The sequence below is a fragment of the Anolis carolinensis genome, chromosome 4 (genome assembly GCF_035594765.1).
Source record: "Anolis carolinensis isolate JA03-04 chromosome 4, rAnoCar3.1.pri, whole genome shotgun sequence".
NCBI classification, from domain to species: domain Eukaryota; kingdom Metazoa; phylum Chordata; class Lepidosauria; order Squamata; family Dactyloidae; genus Anolis; species Anolis carolinensis.
Genome location: NC_085844.1, coordinates 72937109 through 72957176, shown reverse-complemented (window position 1 = coordinate 72957176; position 20068 = coordinate 72937109). Strand labels below are relative to the sequence as shown.

General features: G+C 36.4%; 1 protein-coding gene across 2 annotated transcripts in view; it reads right to left on the bottom strand.

Moving 5' to 3' along the window:
• The window catches only part of atp9b (ATPase phospholipid transporting 9B (putative)), a 157353-nt gene that overhangs the window by 109786 nt on the left and 27499 nt on the right, over positions 1-20068 (bottom strand). For both annotated transcript variants that reach the window (XM_003219733.4, XM_008108764.3), the window contains exons 3-6: positions 16721-16871; positions 13161-13274; positions 11210-11318; positions 4460-4518 (exon numbers count right to left, since the gene is read on the bottom strand). In XM_003219733.4, the coding sequence (XP_003219781.1) occupies positions 4460-4518; positions 11210-11318; positions 13161-13274; positions 16721-16871 (433 nt within the window). The remainder of the gene's footprint in view (positions 1-4459; positions 4519-11209; positions 11319-13160; positions 13275-16720; positions 16872-20068) is intronic.

Here is a 20068-nt window from a genome sequence, read left to right as displayed (position 1 = left end):
AGTTTTTGTACAGTTTTTATAGCTGTTGTACAGTTACACTAGAACTATTCCTAAATGAATTAGATTGAATAGCCAAAGTCTCTTTAGTTTTTAAAAAGAGGCAAGCCTTATGCTTAGGCAGTTACTATTGTTAGCACATAGTTGGAGGTTAAGATGACATGGATTTTCTTATGAGTGGCTTAGCAATTTTAGTTCAGAAAGGCAGTGTCTTGCTGAAAGCCTTAGGCATGAGTGTTGATATCCGATGCCATGGATTGTATTACTCGGCCTGGGGAAGCAGGCTGCAAGAATGATTCCACTTGAACAGGTAAGTAGTTATAAATGGCATCTCATGTCAAACTCTTTTTGACAGTTGCCCCATCCACTGAAGTACTGCATTAACAGGAAGTCCTACCCCCTCTCCCAGAAGTCCCGCCTCCCTGGTTGAAAACCCCTCCCTCCACCAAAGTCCCACTTTAATACCTCCCCCAGACAAACCTGACATCCCATGCACAGTGGAAGTGTGGCCTGGGGGCCATGTGCTCTCTCCTAGGAGCACGGGGGGGAGAGGGGGGCTCTGTGAACCAATGGGTGTGGAGGGCCTTCTGGGGTTGGACTTCCTGTTCAGTGGGACTTCAGGGGGCAGGGCAACTGTCAAAAAGAGTTTGACAGGAGGTGTCATCTATTATCTTCCGCCATTACCTTCCCACCGGAGCAATACCTATTGATCTACTCGCATCTGCATGTTTTTAAACTGCTAGGTTGGCAGACAGTAGGGCTAACGGTGGGAGCTCACTTCACTCGATGGATTCAAACCACGGACCTTTCGGTTAGCAAGTTCAGCCACTCAGCGGTTTAACCCGCTGCGTCACCGGGGGCTCCTTGTGCAACTATACTATGAGGCAAATAATTTCAATGTATACAGTATCTGTATTCTATGGTGATATTATTCAAAACTTTTAACCTAAAAATAGTTACCCTTAAGCAAGGGATACTGAAGATTGGATTGGAAAATTACTTAAAATAGTAATTTCTAATTCTGTTTATATCTTCATCCCATTCCAATTCTGATAACTAAACAAGATTGTTTGGCATGTTTCGTATTTCAAAAAGGCATCTACATCGCCCACTCATGCAAAAAATGCTGTGATTGTTAAAAACATAAAAGCCAATAAATTCCTTCAAGAATCAAGACTGACAACCACTGTCATTCATGATCTATTACAAGCCATTGGCAAAAAGAATCTATCTTTTATCTTCCTTCACTCTTATATGATAGCACGCTACACTAATTACCAACTTATTTTAGTTTCCAAGAGTTAAAAGTTATTTCAAAGGATCAGGGCTTTTTCTAGTAGGTACTAGAATGTTTTTGAGATAGTCAAAAAGATTTCCCCATCCAAAATGCAAGATGCAATCATGTACACACCAATAATAAATCTCTTAGATTGCGTTATAAGTGCATCTCATTCTTTCACATTCATTTGCAGTGCATCTTAAAATTGAATAAAAACCTTAACAGAGAGATACTATGGCTAAAATCCAAGAAATCCATTGCCCTTGGGGGGGGGAGATTGTGCGGACTGATTTAAACATGCATTTAAGTTACTTTATTTTAAAAACATGTTACCCTTCTAAGCTAAATCTCATCAGACATGGTCAGCTTCCACTACCTTTTCAGACTTTTCTGACAATACCTGCAAATTACAGACAAGTGTCCTTAATTTGACAAAGACTCTTTTTCACCAGTTCTTTTTGCCTACAAGGCTCACTTAGGACTGTTTGCACACACGTACATGAGTAAATTCCTTCTTGAATAACACACACACACAGACACACACACACACACACACACACATTATAATATAATATAATATATTATTTTTATTCAGAAAGACTAACACAAAACCTATAAACAGACATAAAAAGCAAAAATACAAACCACGAGACAAAATACAAAGCCAAAAAAAGTAGAGAAACATTTTCCTAATATAAAATATACTACTACTACAACCAGTAAACATTAGCTACACAGACATCTAAAGTACCCTGTCTAAGGGCTTTGCGTTCTCTGCCTGGTGTTTTTATTTTCTCCATTTACCATTCCCAATACAAGAAAAAAATGTACATCCTTTCCCCATAAGATGAGACTTTTCTTGTACAAAATACTAGTAATGGATGCTTTGACTCCATTCTTCCTGAAGAATCAATTCTGTATGTGTGCATGTTCTTTACCATGCATCCAAAAGTGATATGCAGTTTTATTTACATTTTTCAGTGGCCAAACATATGCAGTTTTATTTACAATTTTCTACAATTTTTCAATCATTTTTCAACCATTTTCAACCTAACAGTACTCCATTCTCTAACCCAGGCATTGGTGATTTTTTTTTTTTTTTGCCCTGGGCTGCCTTGTGGGTTCGGCTGCAAGGGATGGGGCGGGAGGGAGTGTGGGTGGGTGGGGTCAAAAGAGGCAGGGGTGGTGAGCCAGAAGGAACAGGGTCGGAGCTAGAAGGAGCAGAGCCAGGGCAGAAGGGCGGGGCTGGGGCCTCGGAGGGCCTGGAGTTGGAAGGGGCGGGCCTGTCTCTTCTGGCCCTCGGAAAGGCAGTAGCCTGCCTTCCCTGGGCCCAGAAGAGGTAGACAAACATGCCACTGCCAAGCAGCAGTGGCATGTCTCTCTCCTCAGCAATTCTCTGGGCCCCAGGAAAGCAGAGACCCACCTTCCTCCTTCCTAGAGATGGGAGAGAAACATGCCGCTGTCAAGCATGCTTGACAATGGCGTGTTTCTCTCCATGGCTCTTCTCTTGGCCTGGGGGAAGGCAGCAGCCCACCCTACCCCGGGCCTAGAGAAGGGAGACAAACACCCCACTGTCAAGCACGCTTGGCAACAGCGTGTTTCTCTTTCTGGCTCTTCTATGAGCCCCGGGAAGGCAGCAGCCTTCCTTCCTCCAGAGGAGGGAAACAAGCACGCAGCTGCTGAGTACTCTCCAGAGAGTGCTTCACAGAGGCTTCTCTGCCTCGGCCCTCCTCTCAGCTTGGGGACGCAAAGGGCCACTGCGCCTGCATACTGAAAGGGAAGCCAAAGCAGACAGGGACCCTGGTGAAGAGCCCAAAGGGCCGTGTCCAGCCCACGGGCCAGGATTTGCACATGACTGCTCTAATCCCTCTATGAAGAAGACTGGAATTCAATAATACTTAGAGGACCATTCCTGTTATTGACTGAGTATGTGAACTGATTTCATTAGAATGTTCATTTGAAGTTTCACAAAGCAATATAAAAGTTTTTGGCTGATTCACATGTGCATTACATATATCACGATAAGTTAATCATAATGCAACACAGAAGCTACCATAATGCTCATGTCAAATTAAGTGTGCTTATTTAAGACACCTAGAGGATAATCAGAGGTTTTATGACATAAAAGAGTATGTTGAAGAGCATGTGCAATTATATAAAATGACGAGTCACCTTCAATCACGGACTGCATTAAATGGAGTGTATCAGAAAAACAAATTAGAAATTAACCTCAGGAAAGGCAAGGAAAACTTTAAGCAGACACAAGCAAACTTAGAAATCCCCAAATATTTGATATCAAATCAATATGACTGTGGCAACATGCAAGATCTTCCCAGAAGCATATTACTTAGACTCCTCTGATAGTTGTAGATATGGTAGATACTCATGTAGAAACTCATGTTATAACTGTCCTACACTTTTTAGTAATTATATTCTTCTATTCCTATCAGCTAATTAGACCTTTAATTGAAAACTTAACAATGCTTATTTGACATATTTCTGAGATACCCAATTTCCAGAACTAAATTAAAAAGGAATGCCAAAACGTATGTTCTATCCAAGTATACATTCCAGGAGGAACTTTCAATTTAGTATTTGTGTTTAGCTTCACCAGCTCCTCCCATTCCCACATACCTTGAAGGAAAAGCAATGAATGAACTAGACTGCAATATATGCATTAAAAAGTGTTTTTAAAAGAGAAGAGCAACTTGAGGTCTTTCAGACACTGGTAGCCTCCACTCCCATCAACCTAGATGGAATAGTCAATGTGAAGGAATGCTGGGAGTTACAATCCATCAGCATTTGGAAGACCATGAGATAGGAAAAAGAAAAGATAAAAATCTGTTGGCAATATCTATTAAAAAAACAGTGATAATGCTGCATTTTTAAATATCAAATAAATAAAGCACCTACATTTAGCATTTCACCCCACAATGAAGGAAATGCAGAATGGTACACACTAAATTTTCTGGTCTGAGAATCCTTCCTGAGATGTAATGATGAGCAAATTCCTAAAATTGCATAGTAATACCACAAATGTATAACTGCTTAAAATATTTGCCAGAGGATTTTTTGTCACAAATTGAATTTAAAGTGCAATGGGCCAGTTAATATACAGAACAAAGGATACAAGGGAAAACATTCAAACTGTTACCATTTAAAATATATTGTAAAAATAACAACCTTTTCCACTATGATGAGGTCTCCAACTTGAATGTCTGAGCTTTTAACTTGAACTTTACCTTCGGAGAAAGAAAAAGAAGGAAATTAATCAACATAAGCAATTACGAAGAAATTATCAAATATCTAACATTGTTTTGCCCCATAGAGTCTTGGAAAATGTTTATTATGGAAATAAGTTTTCAAAATGTACTTTCATACTAGTAAGTAACTATAGGTTCTGACAGTAAGCATTCAGTGTTAAAGATTAATTTTAATTATCACAAATTGACAAGAAACAAACCAAGTGATTTTTCCAAGAAAACTAAAGCCACTAGCAAATCTACATTACAATTCTGAACTGATTGTGATTTATCCAAGATCTCTATATGAAATTTTCATTCCATATACTTGTAAATTTAACTAATGCTTGTTCAGGCAAGAGCAGAGAACACATTCACACTCTCCTTTCTGATTTATGTTCTACAAATTGTTGTTAGTCCACTTCAGTTAAGACATTTCATTTAAAATTTATGTGAAATCTGACATGCATTAACTGGTAGACATTATTGTCTTGGTCAATGACACTTCCTTATTACCTAAACAGAAGTATAACTTAAAATTACTAATACAGTGAATTGTTTCTTCCCTTACTTTATCCCAGGACAGTATATAATTTCACACCTAGAACACATCCTTCCTAGTATCCTCATCTCACACATATATTGGATTTACTGGTGTTCTGCCTGGTTTTTGGCTATATTTTTACCTCAGATATTTATTATTTATTTATTTATTTACAGCATTTATATTCCACCCTTCTCATCCCGAAGGGGACTCAGGGTGGATCACATTGCACACATAAAGGCAAACATTCAATGCCATAACATAGAACAGAGACAGAGACAAGACGCAGGCACGGGCTGGCCTTGAACTCATGACCTCTTGGTCAGAGTGATTTGTTGCAGCTGGCTTGCTTTCCAGCTTGCGCCACAGCATTCTGAATGCTTTGGGTGTTTCCAAAGTTCATTGTTTTGGAACTTACAGTATTCTTTAGGATTCACTAAATATTTCTTTTCAAAATGAAGATATGTAGTTAGCATGTGCACCCTGAACCCAGCCACCAGTATTTGTATTTTCTGAAGCATAGTTTAACACAAAATTATTGCAGTTTATCACTCATGATGAGCATGATGAATCTTGTTTGATTTTAGATCTTTTCAAACTCCTCCGAACTCCTAACTTGGAGGATGAAGCCTGCAGCCCATAGATTCTAATTGTCTTCAATAGCACATGAACTGTCATTACCAGAGACTTTTCTTTATAACAAATCTTTTATGCCATTTAAGTCTCAGCAACCTACTCTTAATTACACAGCATGTAGGCTAAATCAAATTTTAGTTCTACTTAGAATAGAACAGTGAAATCAATTAACTAAAGCTTTTTATATTTAAGAAGTTTTATTCATTTCAAGGGCTCTACAATAGGTAACACTAACACTAAATGTGTGTGTGCATGTCTGTACATCTGAGCATGCACCTATATGTTTTCTGTCAACTTAGGTAAACTTTTCTTAGGTGAAGAATACTTATAGATGGTTTTGTCAGTTTTTTCATCTGCAATATTGCTTACAATACGTGGCATTCATTGGCAGTCTCCCATCCAAAAAATTACCAGGACTGACTCTGCATAGCAGCCAAGATCATTTCGGATCTGGTATTGTGGTATTAACACTAAATTTAGTCCATATCCATTTTTTATGTACTAAAAACAGTTGGGTCTCAGACAAACACTGCAAATATGATATATGAATGACTATATTTAGGATTCAGTAGTGAGAGGGCTAAATTTACTCATAACACTAAATTAATTAGAATGGTGAGAATCAAAATTGATGATGCCACAAGTATTTCTCCAAAGTGAGAGAATGGCAATAAACAGCAAATGAGATTTGGTCAAGCTGGTGTAAAGGGCAAAAAATGCAGGTTAGGGCAAAAAAAAAATCCAAATTCACAAAATCACTTATAGGAGTTGTGCTGGCAGCAACTAATAGAGCAAAAGGTCCTTTTCTCCCCTGGGAAACAGTCCAGTGTGAGAGAAGGAAGAGGCACAAGATGCTGTTTACTCCAAACTGTCCCACAGTTCAGTCTCCATAGTAGTGTCAAGAGGCTGCTTGGTCTGAAAATGCTTCTACGTATTGCTAACTTCTTATCACTAACTTTGGACTACATCCATTCACTTGCAAGTGAGATTTGGTAAAATAAACTATACAACAGCAAAACTGTAACTTCAAGTCTTTTGGCTTTAGTTGCAACCATACAACTAAACCATACCATACAAAGGATGTAATGTTACAACTTTACAAAGAAAATTTGAGAAAAACATCAAATGCTACTCGCTGCATAAATTATTTTTGCAAACCATTTTTTCTTCTAAACCCATCTCACTAGCTTAAAACACTCTTCACCATCTGTGTTATTGCCAATAAAAAAGTCCAAAGCTGTCAGAAGTGGCTGCATATCCAAGCTTTATAGTCCACCAAGGCATGAGCCTTTGCCTAAAGCTGTGTGTGGAACTAGAACACAATTAAGTATCTATCATAATTCATTACACTTGAATGGCTCCAGAAGATTGCAGTGACTTTAAAATAAACAGAAGCCATGCATTAAAACATGAGGTCTCCATAACGAAGGTAAGCAAAACCATGAGAACAATGTTTATGCACTTTTTGTATCATCTAGAAGATTGAATATAAATAATTCAAATAAATATTTAGCTTGCACAATTTTCACTGTAATTTTATTTTAAGATTTGTAGCCTCTCTTCCTAGCTCTCACCCAAGTGCTCAAGGTAGCTAATGTAAAAAGTTATACCATTTTAGGAGTTATAACCAAGCAACAGAAAAGACAGAAGAAAAGAACATAGAAAGTCTAGAGCAGGGGTCCCCAAACTTTTTAAGCAGAGGGCCGGTCCACAATCCTTCAGACTGTTGAGGGGCCGAATTATCATTTGAAAAAAAAAATACAAACAAATTCCTATGCATACTGCCCATGTCTTATTTGTAGTGCAACAACAACAACAACAAAAGAACAATACAATATTTAAAAATGAAAACAATTTTAACCAACATAAACCTATTAAGATTTCAATGGAAAGTGTGGGCCTGCTTCTGGCCAATGAGATAGTCAAGTTAATTAGGATTGTTGTTGTTGTTGTGTGCCTTCAAGTCATGTCAGACTTTGGCCGAGCCGAAGTCTAAAATTAATTATTTATTTACTGCATTTATTTATTACATTTATATCCCACCCTTCTCACCCCGAACGGGACTCAGAGCAGCTGTATGTACATACAATATATTATATTATTAGCATAACACAATATTAGCATTATATATTACTATATTGAACTATACCACTATGCTATTATATAATATGTAATATATAACATATAATTAATATTATTATATGGTATAACTATTAGTATTATATTGTATAACATAAGATTATTAATATATATATATATATACACACACACACACATACATACATACATATATATATACAATATATTATATTATTAAAATGGATATAAAAATATTATATTATAAAATTGAGGGCGGGGGCCAGGTAAATGACCTTGGAGGGCCGCATCCGGTCCTTGGGCCTTAGTTTGGGGAACCCTGGCCTAGAGTTTTTGTTTATTGAGGATCTGAACTGACATAAAGAAAAAGTAAGTTGCACTAAGGCACAAAACTTATGTAATGTTAATGTCTGTTAAATTTTATGACTGCATCACTGGGCTATGCCATAACATAAAAAGTCATCCAAGATCTCAAATCATAATAAGCTAATCCTGTTCACAAGATGCAAGGGACACTTTGACATTACATTTCAGAGAATGTTAAAAAAACAGATTCCTGTGTCTCTGTTTCAGATTAAGAACTGCTCCAGAACCAAGTGCCTTGTATGCTTCCATTAGCAGAAATGAACACAGAATCATTGCAGCCTCATTCTGCCATATATGTTACAAGGATCATAAATATATTTTTATGTTGGCAGGAATTGGGGATAAATGGTTTTAAATGCAATTTTAATTGTATTTATTGTATTTTTATTGTATTTCAACTTTATATCCATACACACCATATATATATATATATATATATATATATATATATATATATATATTCTTTGTTTTAAACTGTCATTAGATTGTGTGGCTGTTGGTCACATTGAGTCCTCATGGGGAGAAAGGTCGGGTATAAAAAAGTTAATAATAATAATAATAATAATAATAATAATAATAGCAACAATAATAATCTTCCAAGCTTTTTTACTTGTTTGCTGCAATTGTTCTTTCAATCTTTTTCTTTAGGAACAGCATACACACACACACACACACACACTGCTAGATCACAAGGCTGATATGTCCTTCCTTGTTATGGTAAAATAACTGCTCATGGCTTGCCAAAGCTACAAAGCAATACTCTATCCAAAGTAATATTTGCCATGCACAATTACATACAATTAGTTGGAACAAAAAACTAGAAGTAATGAAAATAATGCAATGCCATTTGGCTACTCATTCTAATGTGTATTTCCAACATATTCTCCCCTACTAAATGGGAGTGTGGGAGTGCTGATCTAGTTACATTAGTAATGGCAAACACATTCCTTGTTCTAATTTATAGTCTCCATCATTTCCAAGGGATATCAAAGAGATATTTTAGAAGTCACAAGGACATTCAGAAAAGTGGCTCCTTTCTCCCAGGAGACACTTTTAGCTTTGAGCTATTTCTTTAGAAAGGGGGAACATGGAAACTGATCAGGAGTGGAAATTGCCAATATACAGAAAAAACAACATGCCTAAATGAGACCCCTTCCGCACTGCCAGATAAAATCCAGATTATCTTCTTTGAACTGGATTATATCTGTCTACATTGCCATATAATCCAGTTCCAAGAAAATAATCTGGATTTTATATGGAAGTGTAGAAGGGGGCTGCGCCTGCAGCTAACTATGACATCCAGTAGTCCTAAAGACTTTAATTTCAGTGTAGTCTATCCCATCGTAAAAAGCTTTGCCGTTATTGCTGAATTACAATATTTGCATACTAGTGCAGCAAAAAATAAGACACTGCTAAAAGGGAAAAAAGATTTATATTGGATCTTGTCCAAAGGTTTTGCATCACACAGAAAATAAGTGGTGAAACATTGGATTATGATCTGTTAGGATCATAACCTGTTGGGTAGCGGAGTTTCAGGCTTTTTCCTTTAGTTTATTGAGCAATGGAAAATCACAGGGTGTGTAAATATCTTGTTTCTGTTCAATGCTCTCAGCAGACAAAGATTCAAGTAGACTTCTTTAAAATAACATGTTTATTTTACTCACAACTTCATGTATTTATACTGGTACATTTCTTTTCAGGTTAAGCTTTAAAACATTTCAGTTTGTATCTTTAATTTGTAGTCTTTAACAGTCTCTTTAAAACTATATTTTTCTGTATAGCTCTCTTTTATAACAGTCTATTTCCAAGGAACTCAAGCCTCAACTGACTTCTAACTTCGAACACTGGCATCTGTACTCAAACAGACTCATGCCTCAACTGTAATCCTTTTAAATTGCATTCTAAACAGTTACTGAACCAGTCACATGGTCTGCAGCCCCTCCCACTGCCTCACGTACATAGAGTTAAGAAAACTGTAAACCAAAGAAAACATACACTTCAGGGAATAAACAACACATTATAAACGGACAAAACATTGGCTAGAGGAAGCTTGAGTAGATTGCTATCTCCAACAAAACAAGTATTAAAACAAACATTTTAAAGAAATTTACAAACAGTTTCAATTAAGAGTATACATTTGATATTACATCTATCACTGTACTATTCAAAATTCACTACCGCAATGGAATTTCCTCTATTCTGCTCTTGCCATAAAGCCCTCCACTTTACCAAAAATCTGCTTCAAGGATGTATGCAGATTGTTTGAAAAGATTTTGAAAATGATAAGGGAATAGAGAACTACTGGTTGTACTGTCAGAATTAGCTCAGAATTAGCAGAAGCATACCACTGGGTCCAGCCACATATATGTTATCACATAGCCAAATCAGATCTGTATATCGTACTCTAGAGCCACCATGTTTTAAGAACTAAACAATTTCTTTTTATCTTTTCCATCAACTTTGCCAGGTTTTTAATGAGTAAATGGTTTTTGTTTTAAACTACACTTCATTTTCCTAAACTTTCATCAAAAAAAGGAGTGATCCCTTTTCTGAACAGAGTGGCAAAAGGTCTTTTTGAATTCCTGTGCAAGAAAATTGCAGCTGCCAGGGGAGCTGGCCCCCAAAGGCGTTGCTAGCATTTCCCTCTTTGTGGAATGACCAACAATTTATCCATGGTTCAAAGCAAATCCATAGCTTTGTCGTTCCCCCCAAACCCACCCAGATGTCTATTTACTACATGCTTCTTTCTCTTACTGACATCTTTCAGGCCTATCCAACTTCTGATAACTTCTAGTTGGATGTAATCAAACATGCATTGTAACTTTCCAGAGATCTGATATTCCATATTATTTTGTTTTGGGTTTTTTAAAAATAGAATTACTAATACAAGATTTTTTTTCAGGCACTAGGTAATCAATAATATACAAGATGAGGGGTGTGATTTTCCTTTCTGGATCACAATTTTTGGATAGTTTGAAATTAGAATGGACTAGAAAGTATGAATGATGTACAGGATTTATATAACTATATATATATATATATGCCAACCTCGTATCGTAAGCTTGCTATATAATTGGGAGTTCACTTCCTTGTCTCGCTGGTAACGCCGAAATTCATCAACTGCCTCTCGCAGCACTGTGACAGCCAAAACAAATCCCTGTTTAAAATATAACAGACATTTCCCAAAATGGAAAATATTTCTATTAAAATACATAGAGGACTTAACAATTGATGAGAAAAATATGCTTGCAATCAATTTTTGGAAGACCTGAGTGGGTGTTTTTCTTCCCCTTTTCTAATGTCACGGTTACTGCAGAAAAGCTGATCAAAAATTGAGGTACCATGTTTCCCCGAAAATAAGACATACCTATAAAATAAGCCATAGCAGGATTTCTAAGCATTTGCGCAATATAAGCCATAGTGATAGGTATGGCTATCATACCGGCGCGGGGCAGTAAAGAAGGCAGCTGCCCCTTCCCGCTGCCATAGCTATGACTGACTTACCAGCTCACATCAGCACACCGTTCTTCCTGCCCAAGCAAGGGAAGGGCACAAGGCACTACAAAGTCTCCCAAATGGAAGGAGCAGGAGCAGTGGCAAGCCCTGGTAAGGGGAAGCACTGCAAGAAGGCGAAGGGGGCAAGACCTGCTTGGACCCCCACCCCACCCACAGCACAGCTGCAGGGCTCCTCCCTAGCACTCGTGCTGCTGGAGGAGGATGCTGGAGAGCTACTCACTGGGCCACCTCTCTTGCTGTCACTTGCCTTGGGCGTCACAGCGTTCCCTCCCTCGTAGGAGCAACAGCCCCCTCTGGACACTGTGAGGCATCTGGCCATCACATCGTCTGAGCACTTGAGTTCTGGCCATGGATGTGGAAATAAAACATCCCCTGAAAATAAGCCATAGTATGTCTTCTTGAGGAAAAATAAATAAAAGACAGTGTCTTATTTTTGGGGAAATATGGTATTAACCAATAATTCTGAGCAATACTTCCAAAAGATACAATAAAACTATTTTAGATAATCCCATTGTAAGAAAATATAGAATGAGCTAAATCCAGTTTTGTATTACAAATCAGATACCAGTATAACACAGCATGTTTTATCTCCTCCCACCCCACCCTTCTGAGCTATGGAAAAAACAGGCACTGGGTGGGGGAGAGGGGCAACTTAACTAGATGGGCTGCATCAGGGTGAGAGAAGCAATAGGTTCTGTAATTCTGCAAGCAGGGTCTTTCCTAATATTCTTCCATTACAATGATCCTTTCTATGGCAATGTGATGGTTCAGGTGAAAAATGTGGGACAACAGAACCTTCCAATTTTTAAAAGTTACTATAGCTGATAAGGAATGGCAGGCTGAAGTAGCTGTGATATTTGAAAATTAGCAGAGTAAATGATAATATACAGGAAAATTATACTTTTTAAACAAGGAAATAATTCCAAAAATATTTAATTGCAGCATCTCTCATACAGTAGCTGCTCCTTCTAGATACAAATGTTTCAGAAAACAAAAGAGTTTTATTATTTTTCAAATGCAAGGTCATTGATGTAACAATGTAACAAAATTTGAAAAAATTCTGTTCCTGGTTTGAAAGTGTTATTTCTTGTTTAATTGTGTAGCACTTTGAAAGTAGTTATACTCCAAAAACTTCTTTTTTGTGGCTGCTACTAACTATGTTGAATTGGTTGAGACTGTAAGAAATATTCATCAAAAACTATAGCAAAATGTGCTGCAGGATATCTCACAAAAACAAAGTTTTTGAAATTTAATACATTTTCCCCATGTTTAGATAGAACCAATTAGGAAATGACATTTATAACCCAGGAGCAAGAATCATGTTACATAGTGTAGCTCAGTGTAGACATATCGCTAACTACAAAGTAAGGGAAAGAGAGTACTCTGCTTAATATTTAAGTATCAGGAAGTTTTATTGCCAAAGCCTTCTAGTTTACACTATTTCAAAAGAAAAGAAAAGAAAGCAGTTTTATAGCAAGTTTACCAGAGGAGCCCAGTAGGTGTAGAGGTAGCCTATTTTCAGAGCCGGTACAAACTGTGAGCAGGAGACAACGAGAAAATAAAGATTCAAGAAAAACTTGAATTGTTCATATAAAACCTAAAAGTGAAAGAAAAATGGGGGGAATCAGAAAATACTTTCAAAATAGATCCAGAATATCCTAACATGTTAGCCAATGTTTAATGTAAGTTATTTCTTAACTTTCCAGCTTTGATGAGGAGTATTTTTTCCACATGAATTGAGCAATGTATTCCAACAAAGTAGTAACAGTAATGTAAATATTTGCTTTAGAATCCATCCACAATCTAAGAGCACAGAAACTGGTTGGTGTGTGCCTTCAACTTCTTACTGACTTATGGCAACCATAACCAAAATTGTGGGGTTTTCTTGGTAAGATTTGCAGAGTGGGCTTACCTCTGCCTTTCTCAATGGAAGAGTATGACTTGCTTAAACTCATCCAGTAGGTTTCCATGACTGAATAGGGATTCAAACCTGGGTCTCCAGAATCATAGTCCAACATTCAAACCACTATTCAATGTTGGCTCTCTTTACTTAGTTCAGAGAGTTTAAATTACAGAACATATATTATATTAGTACAAGAAGCTTATATTAACTCTGTATTACAAAGACAAAGCTGGGGATAAGAAAGCACAGTGTATAATTAATATAGTGGTGACCACCAACTTGGACAATTTAAAAAGGGGATTCGATATATGAATAGGTTTAAGCTATCAATAGCTATCACTTATGATGGCTATATATTACCTCCAGTATCAGAGGCTCTATGCCTCTGTTTGCTAGGTTCTATGCAGCATTAATGAGTAGAGGCTAACACAATTGTGTCCTGTTTCTGAGGTTCACAGCAGGCAACTCTTTGGCCACAATGGCAGACTAGGTAGGCCTTTAGTTTCAGTGTACCCCCGTATAATCTAATAATGTATATCAATTAACTACAGAAAGAAAGGAAAGTATATCTTTCATTTCTCTCAGAGTGATTTCAGTTATAACAGCGAACAATGTGCATATAATCAAAGTGATACAAAAAATTCCTCTGGATTTATTGTACTATAAAATCAGCATAATATACTTGCCACTTTATTCTACCATTATTCCTAGCTACTCTCCTGAGGGGAGTGTGTGGAAATGTTAATACTGTAATTGATTTTATTTTAAATACATTTCCATTTCTATTATCAAAATAAAGAGTGTTACTAAATGTCTGCAGGTGGGTGCAACACAAACAGAGTACAATCAAATGTAAGCTCCAGACAAACCAACATATTATGGGGATTTCAATACAAGGAAATTCAAATTGGTTTAGCAGTTGCTACTGATTTACAAGCATATCTAAAATGGTAAAAGCTATGCTGGAGTAACACTGTGTTTATATTTACAATGAAACATGATTATTTTCTTCTAGAATGTTTAAATTCTCATATAAATTAATCTCAGCAGGGTAACAATATTTCCTCTCTCAACACTAATTAATTTAAAATCTCAGTTAGCATCAATTAATAGCTCTGTAATTGGTATTCATACTAAAGCCAGAATAGGATTCCCACTGTGCAATTACAAAATGCTTTCAAACTACTCCATTTCCTGAGGGAAAGTTTAAGAAAAAAAATATCCCAACACTAATAATGCATCTGGACTATGCTACGCCAACAGGTGTTCGCAAATCATGACTGATCTTTGTAGGCATCAGATTCTGCCGAAACCTCTGAAATACACATTGTGCTTTTAACTATAGTAATCAATGACTAAATGTATACTTAATGACCTTTAGAAAAAGCTCAGTGTAAATAGAGAAAGTGTTGGTTTCGTGCAATGGAGATGAAATTATTTGTCTGCATGAAAATAGTTGACATTAACACTCTCAAAAGCAAATACTCTACGGATTATTAATGCACTTTTTTGTCTTTTTAATAAGGGGGAAGGATACCAAAAATATCCATGCATGTGCCAGCAAGCTGAATTCAATTGGTGAGTACGGGTAACATGCAGTGGAAGAAAACTAATGCATAATAATTACACAATTTGCATTTTAGTGAAATTAAGATTTGAAAAAGGCAGCATCCCAACAAGACAATTGATTAATGTGGTAAAAGGCACAGTATATAATGGCCTGTTTATTTCATACTCTTTGGAATAATTCCCTTTTAGTCAAGTATTAGATTAGAAACAAATAGGGCTTGCTATCCAAAGACTAAATGCTCAAGTAATAATAGAATTTACTGAAATTAGTTAGGGAACTAGAAAAATGTATTGTAACAGATTACAGGCAGTCCTCAAGTTACAAACATCTCACTTACAAATGACCAATAGTTAAGAACAGTGGTGAGACAACAGGGAGTGAGAGAAATCTACCCCTTGGAAGGGAAATTCACTCCTGAAAGAGTGATCATGGGGAAAGGGGATCTCCACTGAAGCTTTATCACCAATCCTTGTTTCCACTACAAGCCAAAATTTTCAAAATTCAATTATCACGTGAGGTTAAATCCTCTGAACAGGAGCTCAGACAGCAAAAAAAAAAAAAACCCCAAACAAACAACCAAAAAAAAAACAACAACACAGGGGTATTAACCCTTCCCTATGCTATTCAAAACTTATATATATATATATATATATATCCAAATATATATATATACCCTGTGGATGGAGTTACTTTAAAATGTACCTGTTTTGACTTACATACAAATTCAGCTTAAGAACAAATCAACATAACCTATCTTGTTTGTAACTTGGGGACTGCTTGTACTATTGTCAGCATTGAAAAGGATCCTGCATCTTGAAAACCATAGTAAGAGAAAAGGAAATCCCAAGACTTACTTTAACTTTATTTAAACCTGGATTTAGCAGATACAAGTTTTGTACCATGTTCTAGCCCACCTAATTGCCAAATCAGAAACACTTCTTGCATAAAAACAATTACAATGCTAATAGGTTTTATTTTAATCTATGTTATATTTATTAAGCATTTAATACTGGGACTCTGGGAACGAAAAAACAATGAAAACAAAAAAGTAGGGAAAAATAGAAAAACTAATTTAATCATAAACATAAAATAGGAAAATATTTTTAAAACATGCCTATCTGCCCACTAAAATCAGGAACATTTCTGTATTCATTCTCACATTTTTGACAAGGTTTGCAATATTTTATTATCAGATATCTTTTTGTGATAGATGGGGTTTTATTTCAAATAAACAACTGTTTATAAAGAACACTGCTATTGAATTCAGATACATAAAATATTAAAACAGTTGGATAACCCAGTTTTCTATTCACTCTCTTTTCTGAAAAGACTACTTTCCAATTGTGGCTGCTTTTGTTGGAGGACTTTGGGAGTGAATAACCCTGATTCAACCTAGCTTAAAATTAATGATTTGCAGCTCTAATTACAAAAGAAATTTCTCAGTGGGGAAAATCCTGCAAAGGAGGGGAAAATCTGAAATTTTAAGAAACCATGAAATGATTATATTGTTAAAATACTCCAAAACAAAAGAGTTACAAAAGATTTTTTAAGCAATCCTTAGTAGCCTTACCCCAGGTATAAATGTAAAGATATTATATTTTTGATTTTTTATCGCATTTCTTGGGTATTTTTCTTCACATTTTTCAGGACATCCAAGCCAGACTGTGCGTGCTTTCAGTTCTTTCCTTCGCCGACAAATGTTTATGAGCCAATCACAGCAACTGCAAAAGCAAAAGAAAGGCTTTCTTTAATTTTCCAAGTGAAGTCTTGTGGCACCTTAAAATCTAATAAGTTGTGCTGCATGTTTTTGTGTACTGCCATCCACTTCATTAAAATGAAATAAAGGGTTCCTGAAGAAAGCATGATGTTTTAACCTCCGGTTTTAAAATGAACTCAACTGCTATGCATGAACATAGAACCACATGAACAAGCCATGAGTACGTGGCTTACCAGAACAGTGCTGGCTCCCTAAATTGCTCTTGTAAACAAGGTAGTGGGGGGAATGTAAGAAAAGCTGCCAGCTGTAAGAGGTCTCAGGCACTATCTTTCTCAGCTACTCTCAACCAGAATAGCTTTTTGTAATGCAGAAATCTTTTGCCAAAACTAATAGCATTAAAAATATCCTGTGTGAATCTCTAGGTGCACAGAGAGGTGGCAAACCCATTTGCTTTGGTACAGAGGAGATAAAGGATATTTGTTTGAAGAAAAGAAAGAAGGTAAAGATGTTGAAGTTATAAGGCATCTTCCCTTGCCTGCAGGCAGAAGCAAGTTATCTTGAACAATATTTTTTTTTAAAAAAGAGTCACACTTATTTGTATATACATGTTCCCCCATATTTTATTTTAGAATGGGAAAAAACATTTAAAGCTAAAACTAAGCAACCAATCAAGTTGATACCAAAAAAAGGCAGGGCGGCATACAAAAAAAGTTTAAAATCAGATCATACAATTACAAAAAGTAGTGCTTCAACAAAGATAAAATTTGCAATTAGAAAGACATTTGATGATGTTAAGTTAATCATAAAATATACTGAAATATCACCTGAATGGAAGTGCCTATCACACATATGCTTATTTAGGATATTACAATCTAATGCCCAGAGATAGCACTTAAAAGGAAGAAGGTTCCTCCACCATTTTCACAAGCACTACGAATGGTGAGAGAACATCCCTCATTCTCAAAGAACTGCAAAATAATCTTGTGAAGCATGTTATAGCTGCTTCCTGGATTCAGACTTACATGAGGAGGACTTTCATACTGTACTATAAACCAATTAAACTGGTTTGGTTCAATACTACAGTCTTTAAAGAAAATCTGCACAAAAAGTATCAAAATCAGACTGATCTGATGGAAACTTCTGGAACTAGATTTCCAAACCTTCTACAAACATAGAGCCATGTAGAATGTGTTGCAGCAATCCATACTGGATGTAACAGAGGAACATGTCACCATCATAAGATCAGAAATGTCCAAGAAGAGGCACACTATTCATGACCACTGCAAACCCCTGACAAATAACTGGTTGCAGTAAGTCTTTTTATGGGTAATTTTTATCCTTATTGTTATGTGTAAAAGTTAATGGCTTGATAACATGATATTGTTAAACTGTGTTTTTTAAAAAAACTTTTTTTATCATCAGGTTTTTAGCTATATATTAGGGGTCTTGGTGGCACAATGGGTTAAAACCTCGTGCTAGCTAAACTATTGGCGGTTTGAATCCACGAGACGGGGTGAGCTCCTGTCTGCTTCCCAAGTGGAGACATGAGAGAAGCCTCCCAGCAGGATGGTAACACATCTGGGCATCCCCTGGGCAAAGTCTTTGTAGAAGGCCAATTCTCTCACACCAGAAGTGACTTGCAGTATGTTCTCAATTTGCTTCTGACAAGATTTACAAAGCTATATTTTGTTTTAGCCTTGTCGTGGGTTGTCTTGGATCTCATGTCAGGAGAAAGGTGAGATGCCAAATAAATAAATAAATAAATAAATACAATTGCATATGAATTCCCCAGAATCACCTCTTGTGCTTACCCTTCCATGGTGGAAGAAAGTCACTGTAAACTGTGTCCCCAAGTCCCATCCCAATGAGGCAGTCTAAAAGGATACCATGAGCGATGGCACTGAAAGCAACCAAGAGAGTCACACTCTCCCTGTGTATTTTCCTGAGACAGCTCAATCACTTATTTACCTCAGATCAATGCACTTGTACAATCCCAACAGCCACCAATATGTCACTGCACAAGGTGTCGGTATATATTTTAATTAATACAGAAGCCAAAACAAAGCACCCCCATACTCATATAAGCTTTTCATCTTCGTTCATATTTATAAATATCTTCTTATACTTTCAGTGCAACAGTGCAGATGCATAATCTGTTACGTATTTGCTGATGTTTAAGTGATAACTTTCTAAGTAATACTTCCAATGTTTTATTTCACAAAGCCACCCCCAAAAGCAAATGGTATTAGTGACACAATAATTAACCTATTATTGTTTCATAATTATTGTATACTTTATAATACAAAAATAGTTTAAGATTTATTCACAAATTGGAAGACTGAATCATGTAAGAACTTTTCATTTTAGACAAATGCCAAAACCTGCATCACATTAGCAAACAAATTACAGATATTTAAACAAAGTTTGGCAATGCTGAAGAGTTGGGATGCGTCTGATAAAAGTCTGATTGGCACCTAGAGATAAGCACGTTAAGCCCTCAGATGCAATGGGGTTTCACCGATGGAAATAATTATAGATTTTGACAATTCCATTTTGAAGTATTTATTGCAGGCAAATGGGATTCAATACTTTTCAAGACTTGGATATCAGTAAGTCCATGTCCATTTAAAACAGAAATCCCCACCACTCTGTATGGAGATGTTGTTTATCTTTTGCTTCCATTTGTTTCTGGCTCATTTAACACATTAATAACTTCTGTGACTGTGTGAGTCATAGCATACATAGCTACACTTGGACAGAATGTTTTGAAGAATCAATGGATAAAGATGAACCTACAAAGAAAATGTTCCCAAAACAATTGTTATTGCAGGACACTAATGAGATCTATGTTCAAACACCAAGTCTCCAACATAAAAGATCATTATGAGGAGTGAAACTTTAATGGGTTTGGATTTCTTGATTAATTTAGTCAGCATCAAGCCTTGTCTAAATACAATTATTTAGGATACCAAACAAAACAATGAGACACATATGCCAGTCAGGGTCAATGTAGACAGGACAAAATGAAGCATGACATATGTGCTGATAGAACAATACAATGATTCATCCTCTGGTATAATACTCTTGGGCTTCTCAGACTTTGTCCAGAAGGTTGAGTCCTTCCAGTAAAGATTTTGAGGGAAGGGATGTAGTGAAAGATGATGAGGACAGGTATTTTCTGTCATGCCAGTAAAAAATGCG